The sequence below is a fragment of the Somniosus microcephalus genome, chromosome 10 (assembly GCF_052327205.1).
Source record: "Somniosus microcephalus isolate GS21.2 chromosome 10, FLI_Smic_1.0, whole genome shotgun sequence".
Taxonomy (NCBI): Eukaryota; Metazoa; Chordata; class Chondrichthyes; order Squaliformes; family Somniosidae; genus Somniosus; species Somniosus microcephalus.
The window spans coordinates 198,479,237-198,499,529 of record NC_140996.1 but is presented as its reverse complement, the minus strand read 5'-3'; the positions used below and the strand labels follow the sequence as shown (position 1 = coordinate 198,499,529).

Here is a 20,293-nt window from a genome sequence, read left to right as displayed (position 1 = left end):
TCAAACAAAAACAGAAACTGCGGGAGATACTCAGCAGGTCAGGCAGCATCTGTGGAGAGAGACCGAGTTAACGTTTCAGGTCGTTGACCCTTTGTCAGAACTGTTGAATGTATCTGGTGCCTTTCATGTCCTCCGGATGTCCCAAAGTGCTTCATGGCCAATTAAGTATTTTTGAAGTGCTGTCACTGTTGTAATGTAGACAGACAGCAGCCAATTTGGCACAGCAAGGTTCCACAAACAGCAGTGCTCCTTTTCGAATGGTTTACACCCACCTGAGGGCAGATGGGACCTCGATTTTACATCTCGTCTAAAAGAGGACTCCACAGACACTCCGGGAAGTGTCAGTCTAGATTATGTGTGCAAGTCTCCTGAAGTGGGGTTTGAACCTATGACCTTCTGTTTGTACATGAAACAAGGGTTCTGTCGTAATCTGTGGGTCATGCTATTGTTTAACTAGAGACCTTGGCCAATCCAGGTGCACTCTGGATTGTAGGGACTCGGTGACACACATTACTTGTGTGTAATGTCAGAAGGTCTTGGGCTTAAGCTGCACTTCAGAAATTTGAGTACATAATCTAGACTGACCGTTTCGTGCTGTATTGCAATGAGAAGCTTATGGGTAGAAGGAAGAAAGGATGATGGGTAGCCTTGGAATGGTTAGGGAAGGCCTACGACCGGAGATCTAACTTGCAGGTGGGTCAGCAGCTACATTGGCTTGAGGTGGGAGCAGGGTGGGTGACAATCCAAACGGGTGCCAAATAATATATCAAGGACAGGAGGGTGATTGAATGACATGACCCAAGGTCCTTTTAATGGGAAGGACAGCGAGGCCTGTGGAGATGGCTGATTGAAGGAAAAATAAAGCAAGTCAAATAGGTTAGTTAGAACCTGGCAAAAGAGAGGAAAAACTTACCTGCAGTGTCACTTAAAGAAACTGAGGGGAGGCCTGAAAAGTAATTCTAGGCATTACACTGGGCATGACTCCATTGTGACAAGTGTGTTAGATGCAGGACTTTATAGAACTTCCCTTGACCTCTTCAAAATTTGAAAAGACCAGGTAACATCTACTTTCAGCACATTTTTTGTGAATTTGAATCATTATGAAAATTTCAAAACTGATGTGTTTTGTTGTTTCAACAAATAACAGGCCTTTAAATCAAAATCTTGACTTGATCATTTCTACCCAACTGGTCATGGATTGAGGTAAATTTCCAAAAAGGAGAATCTAATGCCACTAGTAGTAGTATTAAATGCACATAGTTAAACCGTGTGTAGTGAAGTAAAATATTTGTTTATTATACATTAATGATTTATCAATGGCCTCAAAGTTGAATGCTGTATAATACTGAAGTTCTGGCTCACAAGTGTTCAGTGACCTTTGATGGATATTGATTCCTAAACTGAATTTAACTATCGGAGGAGCAAAGCCAAAAGTAAGTTTACAGCACAAGAATTCCTAGAGAGAGACTAGGTACAGGAAACAAAACATGGGCTAGATAGTCACACACAATTCACTACAATACTTGGGGAGAGGGAGGAGGACATGAGAGAATGAGGAGACCATAGGAGTTATTACAGTTTCACTAAAATTTAACACTCTCAATTAAAATGTGTCTCCTTTTTGAACCTTAGCTTGTAAAACACTAAAGAATAATAGCATCTAAAGTCCATTATTATATGTATTGGCACTCCAATACCCACCTCCTCTTGAGACTTTTTATAGGCATTTTGTGGGGGGTGGGGGGAGTTTAATGAAGGAAAGTTCTTGTATCTATACAAGAGGGTTAGAAATTTAGAGATCAAAATTTAGAGGGAAAAAATTATGTAGCAGTTGAGCAAATTGCCCTGTATTATGCAGTCACCACCTAACGCTGACTTCTGACATGGGATCGTTGACCTAGAAAGCTTCCTAATCCTGTTTTGAAACACAAGTGAGCATCGAGGACTTTGTGTAATTAAGGCTAGAAAAAGGACGATTTGAGTATCCCTTCTGTAACTTTATATTCCTACGTAATTGGCTACCTTTTATGTATTAATATGTGACTATGTGAGAATACAAACCTCCCTCCACTAATTTCTGTCCATCTGGTGATAACTGTGCTGAATAAACACTCCAGGTTAAGGGTCTGAATACTGTGGCCACTCATTGGAAAGGGAGATTATATGGGGTAATTCTGCATTCCCAGCAAGGAATCATACTTGCATTGGAGAATTGGGTTTACACGGTCATCGTCCTGCCTGGAATTTGCGCTCCCTATGAGCACGCACCTCTGCTGGGAGTGCAAAACTGCTCCCGTTGTTCCACGTTAGTCATTGGAAATTTAAAATGTAACACTGAGCACTCTGGAAATTAATATCTGTGTGAATGACTATTGGGATCTTTTTGATCTAGGTTTTCAAGATCTTGTGGCTCTGGGCCATAACCTTGCAATGATTACAAAACATCAAAACATTAATCTGGACACATTAATGGCTGCTGGACCATTGTGATGGCTGTTTTGGCAAAAAAAAACCACAACAAATAATACTCCCATGGCTTTTTGGTTACAGGGCTGTAACTTGTAGGAACTGGGGTGTTGGGTGGGGGGGGTGTTGGTGGGAAAGGACAGTTGATTAACGCATGATCTTGGAGCCTTTAGTTTGTATTTGGGTCAAGTTAATCCACTAACACTCTAGGTTAAAGGGTTAGGCTGTCTCGATTTTTGGGTGGTTCTAACTGGCATTCTCCCTCTGTCATAAGAATAACTGGTGTGGGGAAAACTGCAGGTTTATCTGTAGTTGGGGTTATGGTACAGTTTTGGGGTATCCCCATATCCATTGTTCTCTCAATTCTACTGTATGTAAGGTTACCTTTAAACTTTGGATTTATCTGAGCTTTTTTTTTAGGCAGAACTGGAACAATGGTCTGTACCTGGCTGATTGACAGTGATCAATTTGAGAATGCAAAGGTAAACTGACTTTGATTTTGCAGAGTTTTATGTGAAACATTGGGCTGGATTTTCTCAATGGGGAGCTTTTGGAGGCAGGACTCCCACGTGTCAGGTTTTAGTCCCGCCTCCATTGACTTGTGGCCAACCCACGCTATTTTTCCTTGATTGACCTTGTTAAGCCTGCCCAGCAGGTTACAGGTGACGTCAGCGAGTGATGTTTCATCTGTCGAGCTTTTGACAGATGAAATGTCATCGTTTGACAGCTCTGTGAAGCTGTCAAACACTGACAATCTGTCTTCTACGTTGTGTCTTTACTCAAGACTCAATTAGAAAGCCTTCCTGAGAAGAAAGCAGAAGGCTGCAGCTTTTGACAGTTCAGCGGCCATTCTGCTTTCTGTGCCGGTGAGCTGAGGGACTCCCAAGACCTGAAGGGAGGAAGCCTGCAGGAAGAAGTAAAGGTAAGTAAAACTTAATGGCCCAGAAATTCGGGTCGGGGGCTTTCCACGGGTGCAAGCCCCCGATCTGCACTTACCTTGCGCGCCGGCCGTTGAGCTGTAGGGCCCCGTGGAATTCCAATCCGGGGCCTGGCCCAGCTGCCGGCGCGCAGTGCTTGCGTATCCCAGGGGCGCAGTTAGTTCGATGCGTTCCCTGGGATCACGTGGGACATGGGGAGCCAATCGGAGCAGGGAATGCTCCATTCATAAGTCTTGACAGGAAGTGCTGTCAAGACTTATAAATACTACGGCCCCAAAATAGCACTAAACCTTCAAAAAAAAAATTTTTAATCACATTTTTTAAATAAACTATACATGAAATAACTTTTAAACAATAATTTAAATTTTTGAAAAAAATAATTTTATATTCTAATGGGGCTAAAAATAAACTTACCTTGCTTTAAAGTATTTAAAAATAATAAACCTGTGGAAAAAATGTTTTAATTTTAATTAATTCACCTACCTTGTAAAAAGCAGGCCTTATGCCTGCTTTTTACATTTCTAAATTCTGCAGACTTACCCTCATGGAAAAACCTGCATATAAAAAAATAAAAAAACACACCTAAGTTTGATGCGCACGCGCAGCCTCCCCCGCGCACGCGTTCGACCTCTGAACCCCTGCTTTCAGAGGAATGGAAGTGCCAGTTTCCTGCGCATGCGCAGTGGAGACCCGAATTTCTGAGCCAATAAAACACTATGGGGTCGATTTTTCCTGGCGCCGTCAGGCGGGGTTTCAGGCGTGTGTTGGGGGGGGGGGGGGAATCCTGAATTCGGGGGTCCCGACACCACCCCGCCCCACGCAAATTTCAGGGGCGGCGGGTACCCGCCCCGCACTGGGACCCGCCGAAACCAGGCGGGAAGGGATTAGTGCCAATTAACTGCCTGTTAATGGGCAGTTTTTAGCCTAATCCCTATTTTGAGGGGTTTCGTGTGGGATTCCCGATGGCTCCAAACCACGCCAGGTTAGAGCAGGCGGGTTGAAGGAGTTGGCGGGGTCGCGATGTCGGTGCTCAGGTGAGTGATGGGTGCATGAGTGCAAAGGTAAGTGTGTTTGGTGTGTCTAAAGTGTGTAAAGAACTTTTACTTACCTGTACTTACCTTAACAGCCTTTCTTCCTGTAGCCGTCGGGTGCCCACCACTCAGCCGGCACTTAAAGCTGAACGGCTGCGATCTGTGAAAAGTGACAGCCTTCAGCTTTGAGTGCTGCTGAGAGTTCTAACTGAGTCTGTGCAGAAGGACTCATGTTAGAACTCAGACTATCAGTTTCACAGCTTCAAACAGCTATGAAACACTGATATTTCATCTGTCACGAACTCTTGACAGATGAAATTGCAGACTGACGTCACCTGTTGCCGGGTGGCCCTTAATTGGCCTGCTGAGCCCGCTGGGCGGGCTCAACAAGGTCAATCAAGGGAAAATTGTGCGGATTGGCCGGACGTCGAAGTAGGCGGGTCTAAAACCCGAAAGTTGTAGTCCTGCCGCCTTCCCGACAGCTTCAGGAAAATCGACCCCTATATACACACACCTCACACACTTACCTCTGCACACATGCACCCATCACTCACCTGCACACTGGACATCTCGGCCCCTCCGACCCCCGCAGACCGACTGCCCACCTCGCTGACCCTGGCGAGGTTCGGAACCGTCGGGAAGCCCGCACTACAGGGCTCAAAATAGGGATTATCCAAAAAAAACTGCCTGTTAACAGGCAGTTAATTGACACTAATCCCCTTCCCGCCTCGGAGACTGGACCGGCGCGGGTCGGGTACCCGCCTCCTGGGAAGATGGCACAGAGGCGGGATGGGTACCCGCCCCAGATTCTGCCATTTTCCTGGCAGTCCCACCTCCCCAGGGCTGGCAAAAATCGCCCCCAGAGGTTAAGGTGTCGCTTTATTTAAATAGATTGAATATTGATGTAAAAAATTGATTTTGAGCTTGGTATCTGAGCTGTAATTGTATTAAAGAACTGGAATCAAATAGTAATATTTTTGTCTTTTTCTCCTGATAGGAAAGTTTAGACTACTTTGGAGAAAGGAGAACGGACACCAGTGTCAGCTCAAAATTTCAAGGAGTGGAAACTCCCTCCCAGGTAATATTAAATGATTAGACTTGTACCAACCATTTGTTTTGGACAGAATGGGTGTTACTCGATGCCTAATGCACTAAAATGTCTGGAATTTTTACATTTAGTTGAGTTTTATAAACTAACCGCCACAAAAAAGCCTTTCTCCTGATAGCTATATATTAATTTACATACCAGAGTTGCAGTTAACTGCATCTTCCCATGTATTCTCAATATTGAATGTTCAGGGTGGTTATAACCAAGTTTAGATTCATCTACATTAAGTTACTGAAATTTGTGAAGCCCTGATTTGTGGAATGCTTTAATTGCTGTACTGTTGTATGTATGGACACATTACTCTAATGTGGCCTCTTAAATCTGCTGCTTGTTCCGTGAGCAATGTTTTTCTTTACAAAATAGGGGGAATTGTACTGTTCAGCAAGTTGTTATAAACAATGCATCTGAGTAGAATTTGAAATGCTTTTTATCTTGCCTTACAGAGTAGATATGTTGGCTATTATGAAGTAATGAAAAACGAGTACAAACGGCAACCCCCACCACAGAAGAAACTAAAAATGAAAAGCATTAGAATCTATTCGATTCATGGTGAGCTAATTTATCCCATAAACTTTTGTTTAGCAGAACTTTTTACTGGGCTTGGTTAATCGCATCCTTGCCTCTAAAACACAAGTTATGGGCTCAGAACTTGAGCACATGATCTAGGCACTCTGTTATTTAAACATTGCCTATGGATAGAGTTAAGGCACAATTTTTGGATATTCTGTATCCTTTATATGTAACTAAACTCTGCTGTGTGCAAGGTTATGGTACTTTTATTAAGTGCTTTATCTGAACACTTTATATAAAAAAAAAAAAATTTTTTTTTTTTTTTTTTTTAAATCTGAGCACTTTTTTTGGGCAGAACAAAAATGACCTGCGCCTGCTGATCAATTTGAGAACCCCTTGAGCTGACACTTGTCATGTCTCCAGTAAAAGAAAGACTTGCATTTATATAGCACCTTTCACAACCGCCGGATGTCCCAAAGCACTTTACAGCCAATTAAGTGCTTTTGAAATTCAGTCACTCTTGTAATGTAGGAAACGCGGCAGCCAATTTGCGCGCAGCAAGCTCCCAGAACAATGAGATCATGACCAGATAATCTGTTTTGGTGATTGAGGGATAAATATTGGCAAAGACACAGGGGAGAACGCCCCTGCTCCTCTTCGAAATAGTGCCACGGAATCTTGTAAGTCCAACTGAGAGACCAGACGGAGCCTCTGTTTAATGTCTCATCCGAAAGACGGCACCTCCAACAGTGCAGCACTCCCTCAGCACTGCACTGGAGTGTCAGCCTAAACTTTTGTGCTGAAGGAGTGAGACCTGAACCCACAATCTTCTGACTCCGAGGTGAGTGTACTACCAACTGAACCACGGCTGAGACACCTAACACCGTAGTCTAAACGTCTTCATAAAAAAGAAGACACAAATAGTACAAAATTCGAGTTTAATACAGTAGGACCCAGAGACTTGCTAATCCCAATTTAAGTTGTAAAAAAAATCTATTGCTGTGAACATCAATATTCAAACTATCTAATGTCTCGAGCAGAGCTTCACATGAAACTTTATGTAATTAAAAAGTATTAAATTAGCTTACTGTCGCATTCTCAAATGAATCAACCAGCACAGATGATTATTTCAGGGGAAAAAAAGCTGATTTAAAAAAAAATCTAAATTTAAAGCTATTTAACATTACACATCATAGTATTTAGTTATCAAGAATAATAGATATAGGGATACCCTAAAACTAGGCTTTAACCCCAAACACAGATAATGACATAATTGTTTACACCAGTCTTCCTTGTAGCTCATGATGGAGTACTGCCTTGTTGAAGATGCTGATCTTTGGATGCGACATCAAACTATTGCCATGGGCACCATTTGAAGTTGTTCTCCCAGTAACTAGAGAATATAGAAACATAGAAGATAGGAGCAGGAGTAGGCCATTCGGCCCTTCGAGCCTGCTCCGCCATTCAATGAGATCATGGCTGATCATCCAAATTCAGTACCCTGTCCCTGCCTTCTCCCCATATCCCTTGATCCCTTTAGCCTTAAGAAATATATCCAACTTTTTTTGAATATATTTAATGAACTGGCCTCCACCGCCCTCTGTGGCAGAGAATTCCACAGGTTCACCACTCTCTGGGTGAAGAAATTCCTCCTCATTTCAGTCCTAAATGGCTTACCCCTTATCCTTAGACTATGACCCCTGGTTCTGGACTCCCCGGCCATCTCAAACATCCTTCCTGCATCTAGTCTGTCCAGGCCTGACAGAATTTTATAGGTTTAGATGAGATCCCCTCTCAATCTTCTAAACTCCAGTGAGTATAAGCCCAATCGACACAACCTCTCCTCATACGTCATTCCTGCCATCCCAGGTATCAGCCTGGTGAATCCTCGCTGCACTCCTTCCATGGCAAGAACGTCCTTCCTCAGGTAAGGCGACCAAAACTGCACACAATACTCAAGGTGTGGTCTCACCAAGGCCCTGTACAACTGTAGCAAGACATCCTTGTTCCTGTACTTGAACCCTCTTGCTACGAAGGCCAACATACCATTTGCCTTCTTAACCGCCTGCTGCACCTACATGCTTACCTTCAGCGACTGGTGCACAAGAACACCCAGGTCTCTTTGCACTTCCCCTTCTCCCAATCTATTGCCATTCAAATAATAATCTGCCTTCCTGTTTTTGCCACCAAAGTGGATAACCTCACATTTATCCACATTATAGTGCATTTGCCATGTTTCTGCCGAATCACCCAACCTGTCCAAATCATACTGGAGTTTCACGACATCCTCCTCACAGCTTACCCTCCTACCCAGCTTTGTGTCATCTGCAAATTTGGAGATATTACATCCAATTCCCTCGTCCAGATCATTAATATATATTGTGAACAGCTGGGGTCCTAGGACCGATCCTTGCGGTACCCCACTAGTCACTGCCTGCCACTCGGAAAACGACCCGTTTATTCCAACTCTTTGCTTTCTGTCTGCCAACCAGTTCTCTATCCAAGTCAATACCTTGCCCCCAATCCCATGTGCCTTAATTTTGCACGCTAATCTCTTATGTGGGACCTTATCGAAAGCCTTCTGAAAGTCCAAATACACCACATCCACTGGTTCTCCCTTATCTATTTTACCAGTTACATCCTCAAAAAATTCCAGTAGATTAGTCAAGCATGATTTACCTTTTGTAAATCCATGTTGACTTTGTCTGATCCTGTCACTGCTTACCAAGTGCTCTGCTATTACATCTTTTATAATAGATTCTAGCATTTTCCCCACTACCGATGTCAGGCTTACCGGTCTATAATTCCCCGCTTTTTCTCTACCACCTTTTTTGAATAGTGGGGTAACATTAGCTACCCTCCAATCCATGGGTACTGTTCCAGAGTCTATTTCTAGGGCCACTTCCTTAAGTACCCTGAGATGTAGATTATCAGGCCCTGGGGATTTATCGGCCTTCAGTCCCATCAATTTTCCTAACACCATTTCCCTACAAATACTGATTTCTTTCAGTTCCACCCTTTCATCAGGCCCTATGTTCCCCGGCATCTCTGGGAGGTTATTTGTGTCCTCCTTTGTGAAGACAGAACCAAAGTATGAATTTAGTTGGTCTGCCATTTCTTTGTTCCCCATTATAAATTCCCCTGATTCTGACTGCAGGGGACCTACGCTTGACTTCACCAATCTTTTTCTCTTCACATATCTATAAAAGCTTTTACAGTCAGTTTTTATGTTCCCTGATAGCTTACTCTCATATTCTATTTTCCCTTTCTTAATTAATCCCTTTGTCCTCCTTTGTTGAATCCTAAACTGCTCCCAATCCTCAGGATTATTGCTTTTTCTGGCCAATTTATATGTCGCCTCCTTGGATCTTATGCTATCCCTAATTTCCCTTGTTAGCCACGGTTGAGTCACCTTTTTTGTTTTATTTTTATGCCAAACTGGGATGAACAAATTCTGTAGTTCATCCATTCGGTCTTTGAATGTTTGCCATTGCCTATCTACCGTCAACCCTTTGAGTGCCATTCCCCAATCAATCCTACCCAACTCGTGCCTCAGACCATCGTAGTTTCCTTTATTTAAATTGAGGACCCTAGTCTCTGAGTCAACTACTTCATTCTCCATCTTAATGAAGAATTCGATCATATTATGATCGCTCCGACCCAAGGGGCTTCGTACAACAAGATTGCTAATTAATCCTTTCTCGTTACATAATATCCAGTCTAAGGTGGCCTGCTCTCTGGTTGGTTCCTCGACATATTGGTCCAGGAAACCATCCCGTAAACACTCCAGGAATTCCTCCTCCACAGTATTGTTACTAATTTGGTTGGCCCAATCTATATGTAGATTAAAGTCACCCCTGATGACTGCTGTGCCCTTATTGCACGCTTCTTTAATTTCCCTTTTCATGCCATCCCCCAACCTCCGCCTTACTGTTGGGAGGTCTATATATCACTCCCACTAATTTTTTTTCCCCTTGGTATTTCTCAGTTCTACCCATACAGATTCCACATCATCAGAGCTAATATCCTTCATTACATTTGTATTAATCCCTTCTTTAACCAGTAATGCTACCCCACCTCCCTTTCCTTTTTGCCTATCTTTCCTGAATATTGAATACCCCTGGATGTTGAGTTCCCAGTCTTGGCCATCCTTGAGCCACGTTTCCGTAATCCCAACCAAATCATATTCATTTACCTCTATTTGCGCAGCCAATTCGTCCACCTTATTACAAATGCTCCTCGCATTAAGACACAAAGGCCTAGAAATTGGGTTGGGGCGCCAAAGTGGCACAAAAGTCGCCTGAGCACAGGATTTAGCGCAGCGATCGGAGTAATTCAGTTTCAGTGCCGCTCGAGGGACACGGGGCGAGGCTCGAGGCGCTCCGCGTCCCTCTTAGGGCGCTGAAACTGATTATCGCAGCGCAACGTGCCGCAGCGCCACATGCTGCGGCACGGCACGCTGCGGTACTGCAGGCCTTCCTCCCACTGTTAAGGGGGAGGTGCCTGCAACAGCGCGATCCCCGATCGAGTGCCGGCAAATGAGCCCGGCACCAAGGAGAAGTACCGGGCTCTCAGGAAACAGCCGGCAATGCCGCGGGGGAGGGGGCGGCTAGGAGGCCGGGGACGGAGGTGCTGGCAGGCGGCTGCCAAAAAAGCAGCCGCCCTGCACCTCCACCTTAACTTGCGCTGCTGCCGGCACAGTAAGGCCCCGTGAACCGGGCGCGGGTAGCGAGTGGTGCAACTGCGGCGTTCGCTACCAAATATCGCGAACGGGACACGAATGGGGCGCTGCGCACACCGATGACTTCATCGGTGGCGGTGCAGCGCAAAAGCCTAACGCCACCATTAGCGCCCCTACTGAATATCGCGGGAGACGCAGCCAGTGGCGCTACAGCCACTGACTGCCTCTTTAGGCGCTAACAGGTGGCGCTACTCAACCAATTTCTCCCCCAAAGCCTTCAGGCTTGTTTTTTTAATGCTCTTAGACCTATTAGAATTATTATTTACTGTGGCCACGTTTGAATTAAACCGTTGATTTCTCTGGCTGCCACTTTTGTTTTTCTCCTTCCTATCTTTTGCTTTTATCCCTGTTTCCCTTTCCTCTGTCTCCCTGCTCAGGTTCCCAACCCCCTGCCATTTTAGTTTTAAACCCCCCCCCCCCCCCCCCCCCCAACCCCCAGAACAGTGCTAGCAAACCTCCCCGCAAGGATATTTGTCCCGCTCTGGTTCAGGTGCAACCCGTCCGACTTGTACAAGTCCCACCTTCCCCAGAAGCAGGCCCAGTGATCCAGGAAACTAAAGCCCTCCCTCCTGCACCAACTCTTTAGCCACGCATTCATCTGCTCTATCCTCCTATTCCTATACTCACTAGCACGTGGCACCGTGAGTAATCCAGAGATTACAACCTTTTGAGGTCCTGCTCTTTAATCTGCTACCTAGCTCCCTAAATTCTTGCTGCAGGCCCTCATCCCTCTTCCTACCCATGTCATTGGTCCCAATGTGAACCACGACCTCGGACTGTTCACCCTCCCCCTTCAGAATGTCCTGCAGCCGTTCAGTGACATCCTTGACCCTGGCACCAGGGAGGCAACAAACCATCCTGGAGTCACGTCTACGGCCACAGAAACACCTATCTGTTCCCCTTACGATAGAATCCCCTACCACTATTGCTCTCCCACTCTTTTTCCTCCCTTCCTGAGCAGCAGAAGCACCCCATGTGCTGGGAAGTTGGCTGCTGCTGCCTTTCTCTGGTAAGTCATCCCCCTCAACAGTATCCAAATCGGTATACCTGTTTGAGGGGGATGGCCACAGGGGTCCCCTGCACTACTTGCCTGCCTCTACTGCTCTGCCTGATGGTCACCCATTTCCCTTCTGCCTGTGCAGCCCTTACCTGCGGTGTGACCACCTCATCAAACGTGTTATCCACGAATCTCTCAGCATCGTGAATGCTCCAAAGCCCATCCATCCGCAGCTCCAGCGCCGCAATGCGGTCTGCTAGTAGCCGCAGCTGGATGCATTTCTGGCACACGTGGTCATCAGGGACACCGGCAGTGTCCCTGAATTCCCACATAGAGCAAGAGGAGCATAACACAGGGCTAGGCTCTCCTGGCATGACTTACCCTTTAATTAATTTAAATTAATTCACTATCACCAATTAAAGAGAAACTCTAAGGCGCTTGTATGGTTTACCAACAGTCCCCACTACACCAGAAAAGACCTTAGCAACTATAAACCACAGAGTTAAAGTTTAAAAAAGAGAAGTACTCACCAACCAATCACTTAACTGCTCCCTGGTGACGTCACACTCTGATTACTTTTTACCTCTCTCCCCGCTGCTGAGTTGGTAAGCCTCACTGCTCCCTGGAACTGGTCGGGCCTCGGTGCTTTTTAATATAAAACAAATAAACTAATTGGGGGACCTTGCGTGTGCAAAATGGTTGCCGCATTCACCTACAAAACAGACTGCACTTTCAAAGTCACTTGTCGTATGTGGAGTGCTTAGGGACACTTAGGAGATGTCACGAGGTGCCATATAAATGCAAGTGCTGAATGTAAAATTCTGACTTCTGATACTGCACAGAATATAATCCATAGTTTAAGCTTCTTTCACCTTTCTTCTTTGCTCATCCCTTTTACATTTAGGATCATTCCTGTTGCCCTTCTCTTCATCTTCTCCAATGGATGGCGCTATCCCATCTTTCCTTGTGTAGCAAGTACATCTTGATTATGGGGTGTTTGCCTCAGTGGTAGCTTTCCTGTCTTAGTCAAAAGGCTGAGTTCAAGCTACAACCCAGGACTTGAACACACATTTTTGTTGAAGCTTCAATGTCGCATTGAGGGAGTGCTGTATTGTCTTCTGGATGAGATGTTCAACTGAGAACTTGTTTTTCTGTTCCAGTAGATTTAAAAGATTCATATAGTGCAGTCTCTGAAAAAGAGCCAGGAGTTCTCCCAGCGTCCTTGCCAACATTTATCCTTAACCAACGGCATCAAAATTGAATAACTGCCCATATATCTCATTTGTTGTTTGTGGGACTTGTGTGCAAATTGGCTGCAGTGGTTGCTTATGTAACAAATGACTAAACTTCAAAAAGTAATCCATTGGTTATGAAGTGCTTTGAAACATTCAGAAGGAGTGGTGGGGGTGGGTGTTATCTACAGGTTTTTATTTGCTGTATCTCTTTGCTGGTTGACTTAGTTCTGCAATATTGGGTAAAGGCAGCAGATCTTGTAATTATGCAGATTATCTTGCTGCCTTGTAGGCATCATTTGAACCATTTAAAATCTAAGTATTTGAAATTCAAACGATTCTAATAAAAGAAAAGAAAGACTTGTATTTATAGTGCCTTTTGCTACCTTGGGACATCCCGAAGCACTTTACAGCCAATGAAGTACTTTTGAAGTGTAGTCACTGGTGTAATATAGAAAAGGCAGCAGCTGATCACACAGCAAGCTCCCATAAACAGCAGTGTAGTGATGACCAGATAATCTGCTTATTTAATGATGGCAGAGGGATAAATATTGGCCAGGACACTGGCGATAACTATCCTGCTCCTCCTCTTCAAAATAGTGTCATGGGATCTTTTGGGTCCACCGGGCCTCGGTGCTGCACTGAAATATTAATAGTCTTAATATTCCATGAGAGTGGGAATTTTGGGCACTTCAAGTAGCGAGCTGGTCAAATGTCAAATCTATTCAGTAGTGATATACGACTTGGTAGAATAAGAGTGGCAAACTCATTATCTCAACTCTCTTCCAATGCATTGTGCTGGGTGGCCAAATGGCCGTTTAATATTCCTTCATTTTCTGATCTACAAATTCACAAGTAACTTCATTTTGGTCAATTAGCCTTTAGGTAGTTGGTGCTTGGAACCACCAGTGGGGCACAACTGTGGCCCCAATTCACGTCTTTCAAATTTTCATAATTATTAAATTTGCACAGATTGAGCAAGTTTGTATTTTGGCAATCTGGATGCTGAAATAATTGTCAGAAATACTGAATACTCTTTTGGAGGTTAATTGGGTCTCCTAGCTTTAATGTTCTTTCGAGAGTTTTTATTTTCCTTCTACAGATGGCTATAAGATTTTATAAACCAGTAGTGCAAATAATCTCAAATTTAATATGTAATTATGCACGACCGTTTTCATTGAGAGAATTATCAAACCTGAAACAATTAACATTTATATATGGATTCTTCCAAATTAATAATCTGTTGACTTTGTTCCATGCAGGAGTTGGTAGAAACAATGGCAGTGACCTGAAAGTTGAAATTATTGTGAAGAAGGTGCTCGTATTTCAGTGTGTTTGTGCAACACAAGAAAACTGTAAGGTAATGCATACAGTAACTAGCAAAAATCAGGAAAGTTTGTTAATGGTATTGGTTGCATTCCAAGTAGCACATTTATTACATTAAAATGTTTTATCTTGTTTCTTGCCAGAGGAGTTCAAGTTGAATTAAAGCACCCGTTAGTTCGACTTTACCATAAATGTTTGTCTTGCATTTGTGCTCATAAATTTGATCTAATATACTGAACATGACAACCAGTGTAAATTGGGAAAATTATGGTGGTACAATTTGGATGTCTTCCCACTACTTTCTCTTGTGTTCAACGTGGAGTTAGCTTCCATTGGCAAGCCCACAATTTTTTTTGTTCGGGGCACTAGGGATTGGCAAAACTGACTTTGCCAGCTCCACCCACATCCTGAGAAGGTGGTAGTGGGCTGCCCTTTTGAACCACTGCAGTCCTTGCGTTGATGGTGCTCCATGGTGGTCTTGGGTAGGGAATTCCAAGATTAAGACCCAATAGCAATGAAGGAATGGTGGCATATGTCCAGGAGGGGATGGTGTGTGACTTGGAGATGGCGTTCCAACAGGGCTGCTCTTGTGCTTCTTGGTGGTAGAGGTCATGAGGTTGGTAGGTGCTATTGCCATCACATACAAAATTGACGGGCAGGAAAAGATCAGTTGGGCTTTCAAGCCTACCCCACAACATGATGGCCAGACCATCATGGTTAGACACTTCTTCCCTCTCCCCTCACACCCACCCCTGCAGCTGTGTAATCTCCTGGGAGAGGCTTAAAAGGGAAAAAACCCAGGGCTAATAAGGTAAAAAATACTCTGTAAAATTCCCCTCGGGTGATTGAAACCAGTCCAGGAGATCACATGGACCAAGTGTTCCCTATAAAGTCACTTACCTTCTATGTGATGGAATCTGTGCCCCAGTCAAGAACCGGTCCAGCTCCCTCTTGAAGGTGAACAGAGAGTCAGCACCTACCATACCAGCCAGCAACGCATTCCAGGGGCTCTCGATTCTCTGGGAAAAGAAGAACCGCCTAACATCCAGTCTATTCCTACTCTTAGTTTAAACTTGTGTCCTCTGGTCTTTCCCAATCTGTTAAACTGGAATAATCTATCAATAGGGATGCTATCCAGCCCTTTAATTATTTTGTTGACCTCTATCAGGTCACCTCTAAGTCGACACTGCTCCAAAGTAAATAGACCAAGGTCTTTGAGCTTATGGGTAGCTGAGGTTCTTTAAGCTAGGAATCATTCTTGTAGCTCTCCTCTGGACCTTTTCCAAGACCACTATATCACCCACAATGTGGGGGACCAAAACTGGGCACAGTACTACATATTATAAGCTTGATGAGTGGTTAGTTACTGCAGTATATACTGCAGCCACAGTGGTAAGGTTCTGATCAAGCAAGCTGCTCTGTCCTAGATTGTGCTGAGTGTTGTTGCAGCTGCACCCATCTAGGCGATTGGTAACTATTGCATCACACTCCTGACTTGAGCCTTGTAGATGCTGGAGATGCTTTGAGGGGGTCAGATAGTGAGCCACTCTTCTCTCACTATCCAGTCTCTGCCTCACTGTTGTGGCCACTTGGTGTTGATGTGGCTGGTCCAGTTAAGCTTCTGATAAATGGTGGCCTCCCTCCAGGATGTTGATGGGAGACTTGGCAATGCTGGTGCCATTAAAGGTCCGGGAAGGTGGTTGGGACTTTTCTTATTGGAGATGATTATTACTTCCCACATGTTGCTCAAGCTTGGGTGGTGCTGCAGTCCTGTTGTAGGTTGGCATAAACTACTGTATTATTAGAGTTGCAAAGAGAGTTGCACACTGTAGAATATTCACCAAATACCCCTCACTTCCGGTCTTATGATGGAGGGATGGTCATTCATAAAGCAGCTGACAATGGTTGTTGGGCTGAACACGCTCCCTTGAAGAACTCCTGCAATGCTATCCTGCTATAGGAATGTAGGCCATTGAGCCCCTCATGCCTGTTCCACCATTCAGTGAGATCCTGCTGATCTGTGACCTAAATCAAAATACCCACTTTTGGCCCATATCAATTTTGGATTTAAAATTAACAATTGATCTAGCATCAATTGCCATTTGTGGGAAGAGTGTTCCAAACTTCTACCACCTTTTGTGTGTAAAAGTGTTTTCCAATTTCACTCCTGAAAGGTCTGGCTTTAATTTTTAGACTATGCCCCCTAGTCCTAGAATCCCCATCCAGCAAAAATAGATTCTCTCTATCTACCCTATCTGTTCCCCTTAATATCTTGAAAACTTCGATCAGATCACCCCTTAACCTTCTAAATTCTAGGGAATACAACCCTGATATTTGTGTAATCTCTTCTCTTAACCAGACCTCAAGGGTTAAGTTATCATTTTGGTAAACCTGTGCTGTACTGCTTCCAAGGCCAGTATATCCTTTCTAAGGTGTGGTGCCCAGAACTGCTCACAGTACTCCAGGTGTGGTCTAACCAAGGCTTTGTACAGCTGCAGCATAACTTCTAACCCCTTGTATTCTAGTCCTCTAGATATAAAGGCCAGCATTCCATTAGCCTTTTTGATTATTTTCTGTACTGTTCATGACATTTTTAATGATCTATGTACCTGGACCCCCAAGTCTCTTTGGACATCCACTTTTTAGCTTTTCACCATTTAGAAAGTACCCTGTTCTATCCTTTATAGGTCCAAAGTAGATGACCTCACATTTGCTTACATTGAAATCCATTTGCTACAGTTTTGCCAATTCACTTAATCTATCAAAATCCCTTTGTAATTTTATGCTTTCATCTACAATGCCGCCTATCTTTGTGTCATCGGCAAATTTGGATATATGACTTTCTATGCCATCATCTAAGTAGTTAATAAATACTGTGACTAGTTGAGGCCCCAACACCGATCCCTGCAGGACACCACTTGTCACTTCCTGCCAATTTGAGCACCTGCCCATTATCCGTACTGCCTGTCTCCTGCCGCTCAGCCAATTTCCTAACCAAGTCAATAATTTGCCCTCAATTCCGTGGGCTTCTACCAGAGTTAATAGTCTCATGTGGGACTTTATCTAATGCCTTATGGAAGTCCATATAAATAACATCCATAGATATTCCCCTGGCCATTACTTCCATATAAATAACATCCATAGATATTCCCCTGTCCACTACTTCGGTCAATCAGGTTTGTCAGGCATGACCTACCTTTCACAAATCCAACTTGGCTTTCTCTGATCAGCTGAAAATTTGAGGTGTTCAGTCACCCTATCCCTACTTTGTCTTAATATTCAGGGTAGCTACTCTTGCCTCTGCTCTGACATTCAGCTCTTGTGTCCATGCCTGGATCAAGGCTGTGACAAAGGGCAGCACGGTGGCATAGTGGTTAGCACTGTTGCCTCACAGCGCCAGGGACCCGGGTTCAAATCCGGCCTCAGGTGACTATCTGTGTGGAGTTTGCACATTCTCCCCGTGTTTGCGTGGGTTTCCTCCCACAGTCCAAAGATGTGCGGGTTAGGTTGATTGGCCATGATAAAAAAATTGACCCTTAGTGTTAGGGGGGATTAAATACGCGGGGTTACAGGGCTAGGGCTTGGGTGGGATGGCTGTCGGTGTAGGGACCGGGTGCTAGGGTTTGGATGATCAGCCATGATCTCGTTGAATGGCGGAGCAGGCTCGAAGGGCCGAATGGCCTACTCCTGCTCCTATCTTCTATGTTTCTAATTATAGACTCTAGTAATTTCCTGACAACAGATGTTCGGCTAACTGGTCTAATTTCCTGGTTTGCCCCTCTCCATTTTTAAATAGCGGAGTGACATGCACAATTTTCCAAGCTAAAGGAACGAGAGAACTTTGTAAGATTATAGTTAGGGCCTTTGGAATGTGCTCACCTACTTCCTTTCCTAATCTAATTTGGCCTCTGATAATCACCACTATCTTCCTGAGTTTCAGATATGACTCCAAACACTGAAGGGTTTTTGCTTTGACCCCCCATTAACCAAGTTTTGCTAGGGCTCTTAATATTCAGGGTAGCTACTCTTGCCTCTGCTCTGACATTCAGCTCTTGTGTCCATGCCTGGATCAAGACTGTGACAAAGTATGGAGCTAAGTAGTTCTGGTGGAACATCACACTGATAGTTTTCAGCCTGAGTTATATGGTCTCATCGTGTTTATTAAAAGAACGAATCATCAGATGACTGTTAGAAACCTCAAATAAACATAAGGAATCACACAACACCAGGTTATAGTCCAACAGCTTTATTTGAAATCACAAGCTTTCGCAGCGCTGCTCCTTCTTCAGGTGAAGTGGAGAAATGCATAAAGACACAGCTTATATAGTCAGAGAATCATGTCAGATGTTTACAGGTAACCTTTCCAACTGCCATTTATCGCACCTCGGCAGAGAGATAATCACAGCAGTCAAAGGTGTGAATGGTGTCCAAACAGGTCAGTCAGGGAAACATTACATCAAAGAACAATGAGGTGGGGTCACAAGGGGTCAAATATTGCAGATGCTGGGGTCTGTATGAACATGACAAACATGACAAACACATACTTAACACCAATGCTTCATAACAATAAAACCTCTGAAATCTTTGTTCTCTCAGTAACTTTTGAACATAAATCTGTGATTGAAAAGTTTTGAGAAAAGAACTTCCATAAGCCCCTAATTCTTAGTGGCACAGCAAAATAAGAAACTGAAGAACATTGACCGTCAGCCTGCTTGTGTCTTGATGTCCAAGCCATTATAAGGGAAGATAAAGTATCCTTCAATTAATCAACACTGATCACTTTGAATTACTTCCTACAGTGGGGAAAAGGATCTATTTTAACCAGCATTAAACCTGGCCAAACGAGACTTGACTTGGATTGAGGCCCTAGACAGTTTATGCATCTGTATCTGCTTCATTACCCTAAACAATCCCTTTTAAACAGGACCAACTTAAATTTGTCATTTAACATACAATGCTCACAAAAATATGTACATTATGCTTTGCCTGTACCATGCTACCAATAGGTGTGTATATACTGTAGTGCTTTACCTGCTTAAGCTAAGACAAAGGAACTATTGACAATTATGGCAGCCATGGCTTCCAACGTGGGCATTCCAGTGCCTCGGCCACTTTACAAATTCACACAAAGATGTATAGAATTTATGAATTTGAATCCTGCGATGCTTTGCTACAGGGGAAAACTGGAAGCAATGTCATTAAGCTACATGTGTGCACATCCTAGCCAGATGAGCGTAGTATTGGTAAAGGGCTAAATGCAGTTGATACCCTATCCTATCCCACAGCAGAGAGGGAATGGGGTTTACCCTAAAATTAAGAGCAAAAGGGGAAAATTATTCAATGAATAAATATCCTAATCTGCAACATATTGTATTTAATTTAAATGAGGATTTTGGGGACTGTCCTTTCAGTTCAGGGATCCAAGCTGTGGGGTAGTGTAGTGTAGAGTCCAACGTTTATTTTGTTCTGTTTCAAAATAATTCTAAGGTCCATAAATCTAAAAGTCCCATAATTTGAATTGGTATTCTCATTCAGAAACTACAAAAAAAAAGTAACTGTGGGTTGTAGGGATATTTTCCTGATGCTGGGATTAGGGCACATTGAAGCAGAGTGTGTGTGGTGGGGTGAGGGTGGAGGGGGGGGGTGGTGAGAGGAAGGGGCGAAGAGAGAAATGTTCAGTTTCTCAATGATGTTTCTCATCTTGAGCACCAGCTCTTCATATGCTGATTGGGGATGAAGGTAGCTTTTATTTGGGGGGGGGGGGGGGAGATTGACCAGAGCTATTGAGAGCTCCTTTACCACTCGTGTCCAAAATAGCAGTATATAATATGCAACTGTTGCAGGAAATGGAAAAGGGGAGGTCAGATGAAAATGAGGAAAGCAACAAGAAGCTGAGGGAAGTCAAAAACCCTAAAGGTCACAGTAGAATGTGCAGGACCATGTT

The 20,293-nt window shown here is 43.9% G+C and overlaps 1 protein-coding gene across 3 annotated transcripts in view; it reads left to right on the top strand.

Moving 5' to 3' along the window:
• The window catches only part of tpte (transmembrane phosphatase with tensin homology), a 111,787-nt gene that overhangs the window by 88,559 nt on the left and 2,935 nt on the right, over positions 1–20,293 (top strand). For all 3 annotated transcript variants that reach the window (XM_085999420.1, XM_085999419.1, XM_085999418.1), the window contains 4 exons: positions 2,887–2,948; positions 5,433–5,513; positions 5,987–6,092; positions 14,286–14,383. In XM_085999420.1, coding sequence (XP_085855546.1) covers positions 2,887–2,948; positions 5,433–5,513; positions 5,987–6,092; positions 14,286–14,383 — 347 coding nt within the window. The remainder of the gene's footprint in view (positions 1–2,886; positions 2,949–5,432; positions 5,514–5,986; positions 6,093–14,285; positions 14,384–20,293) is intronic.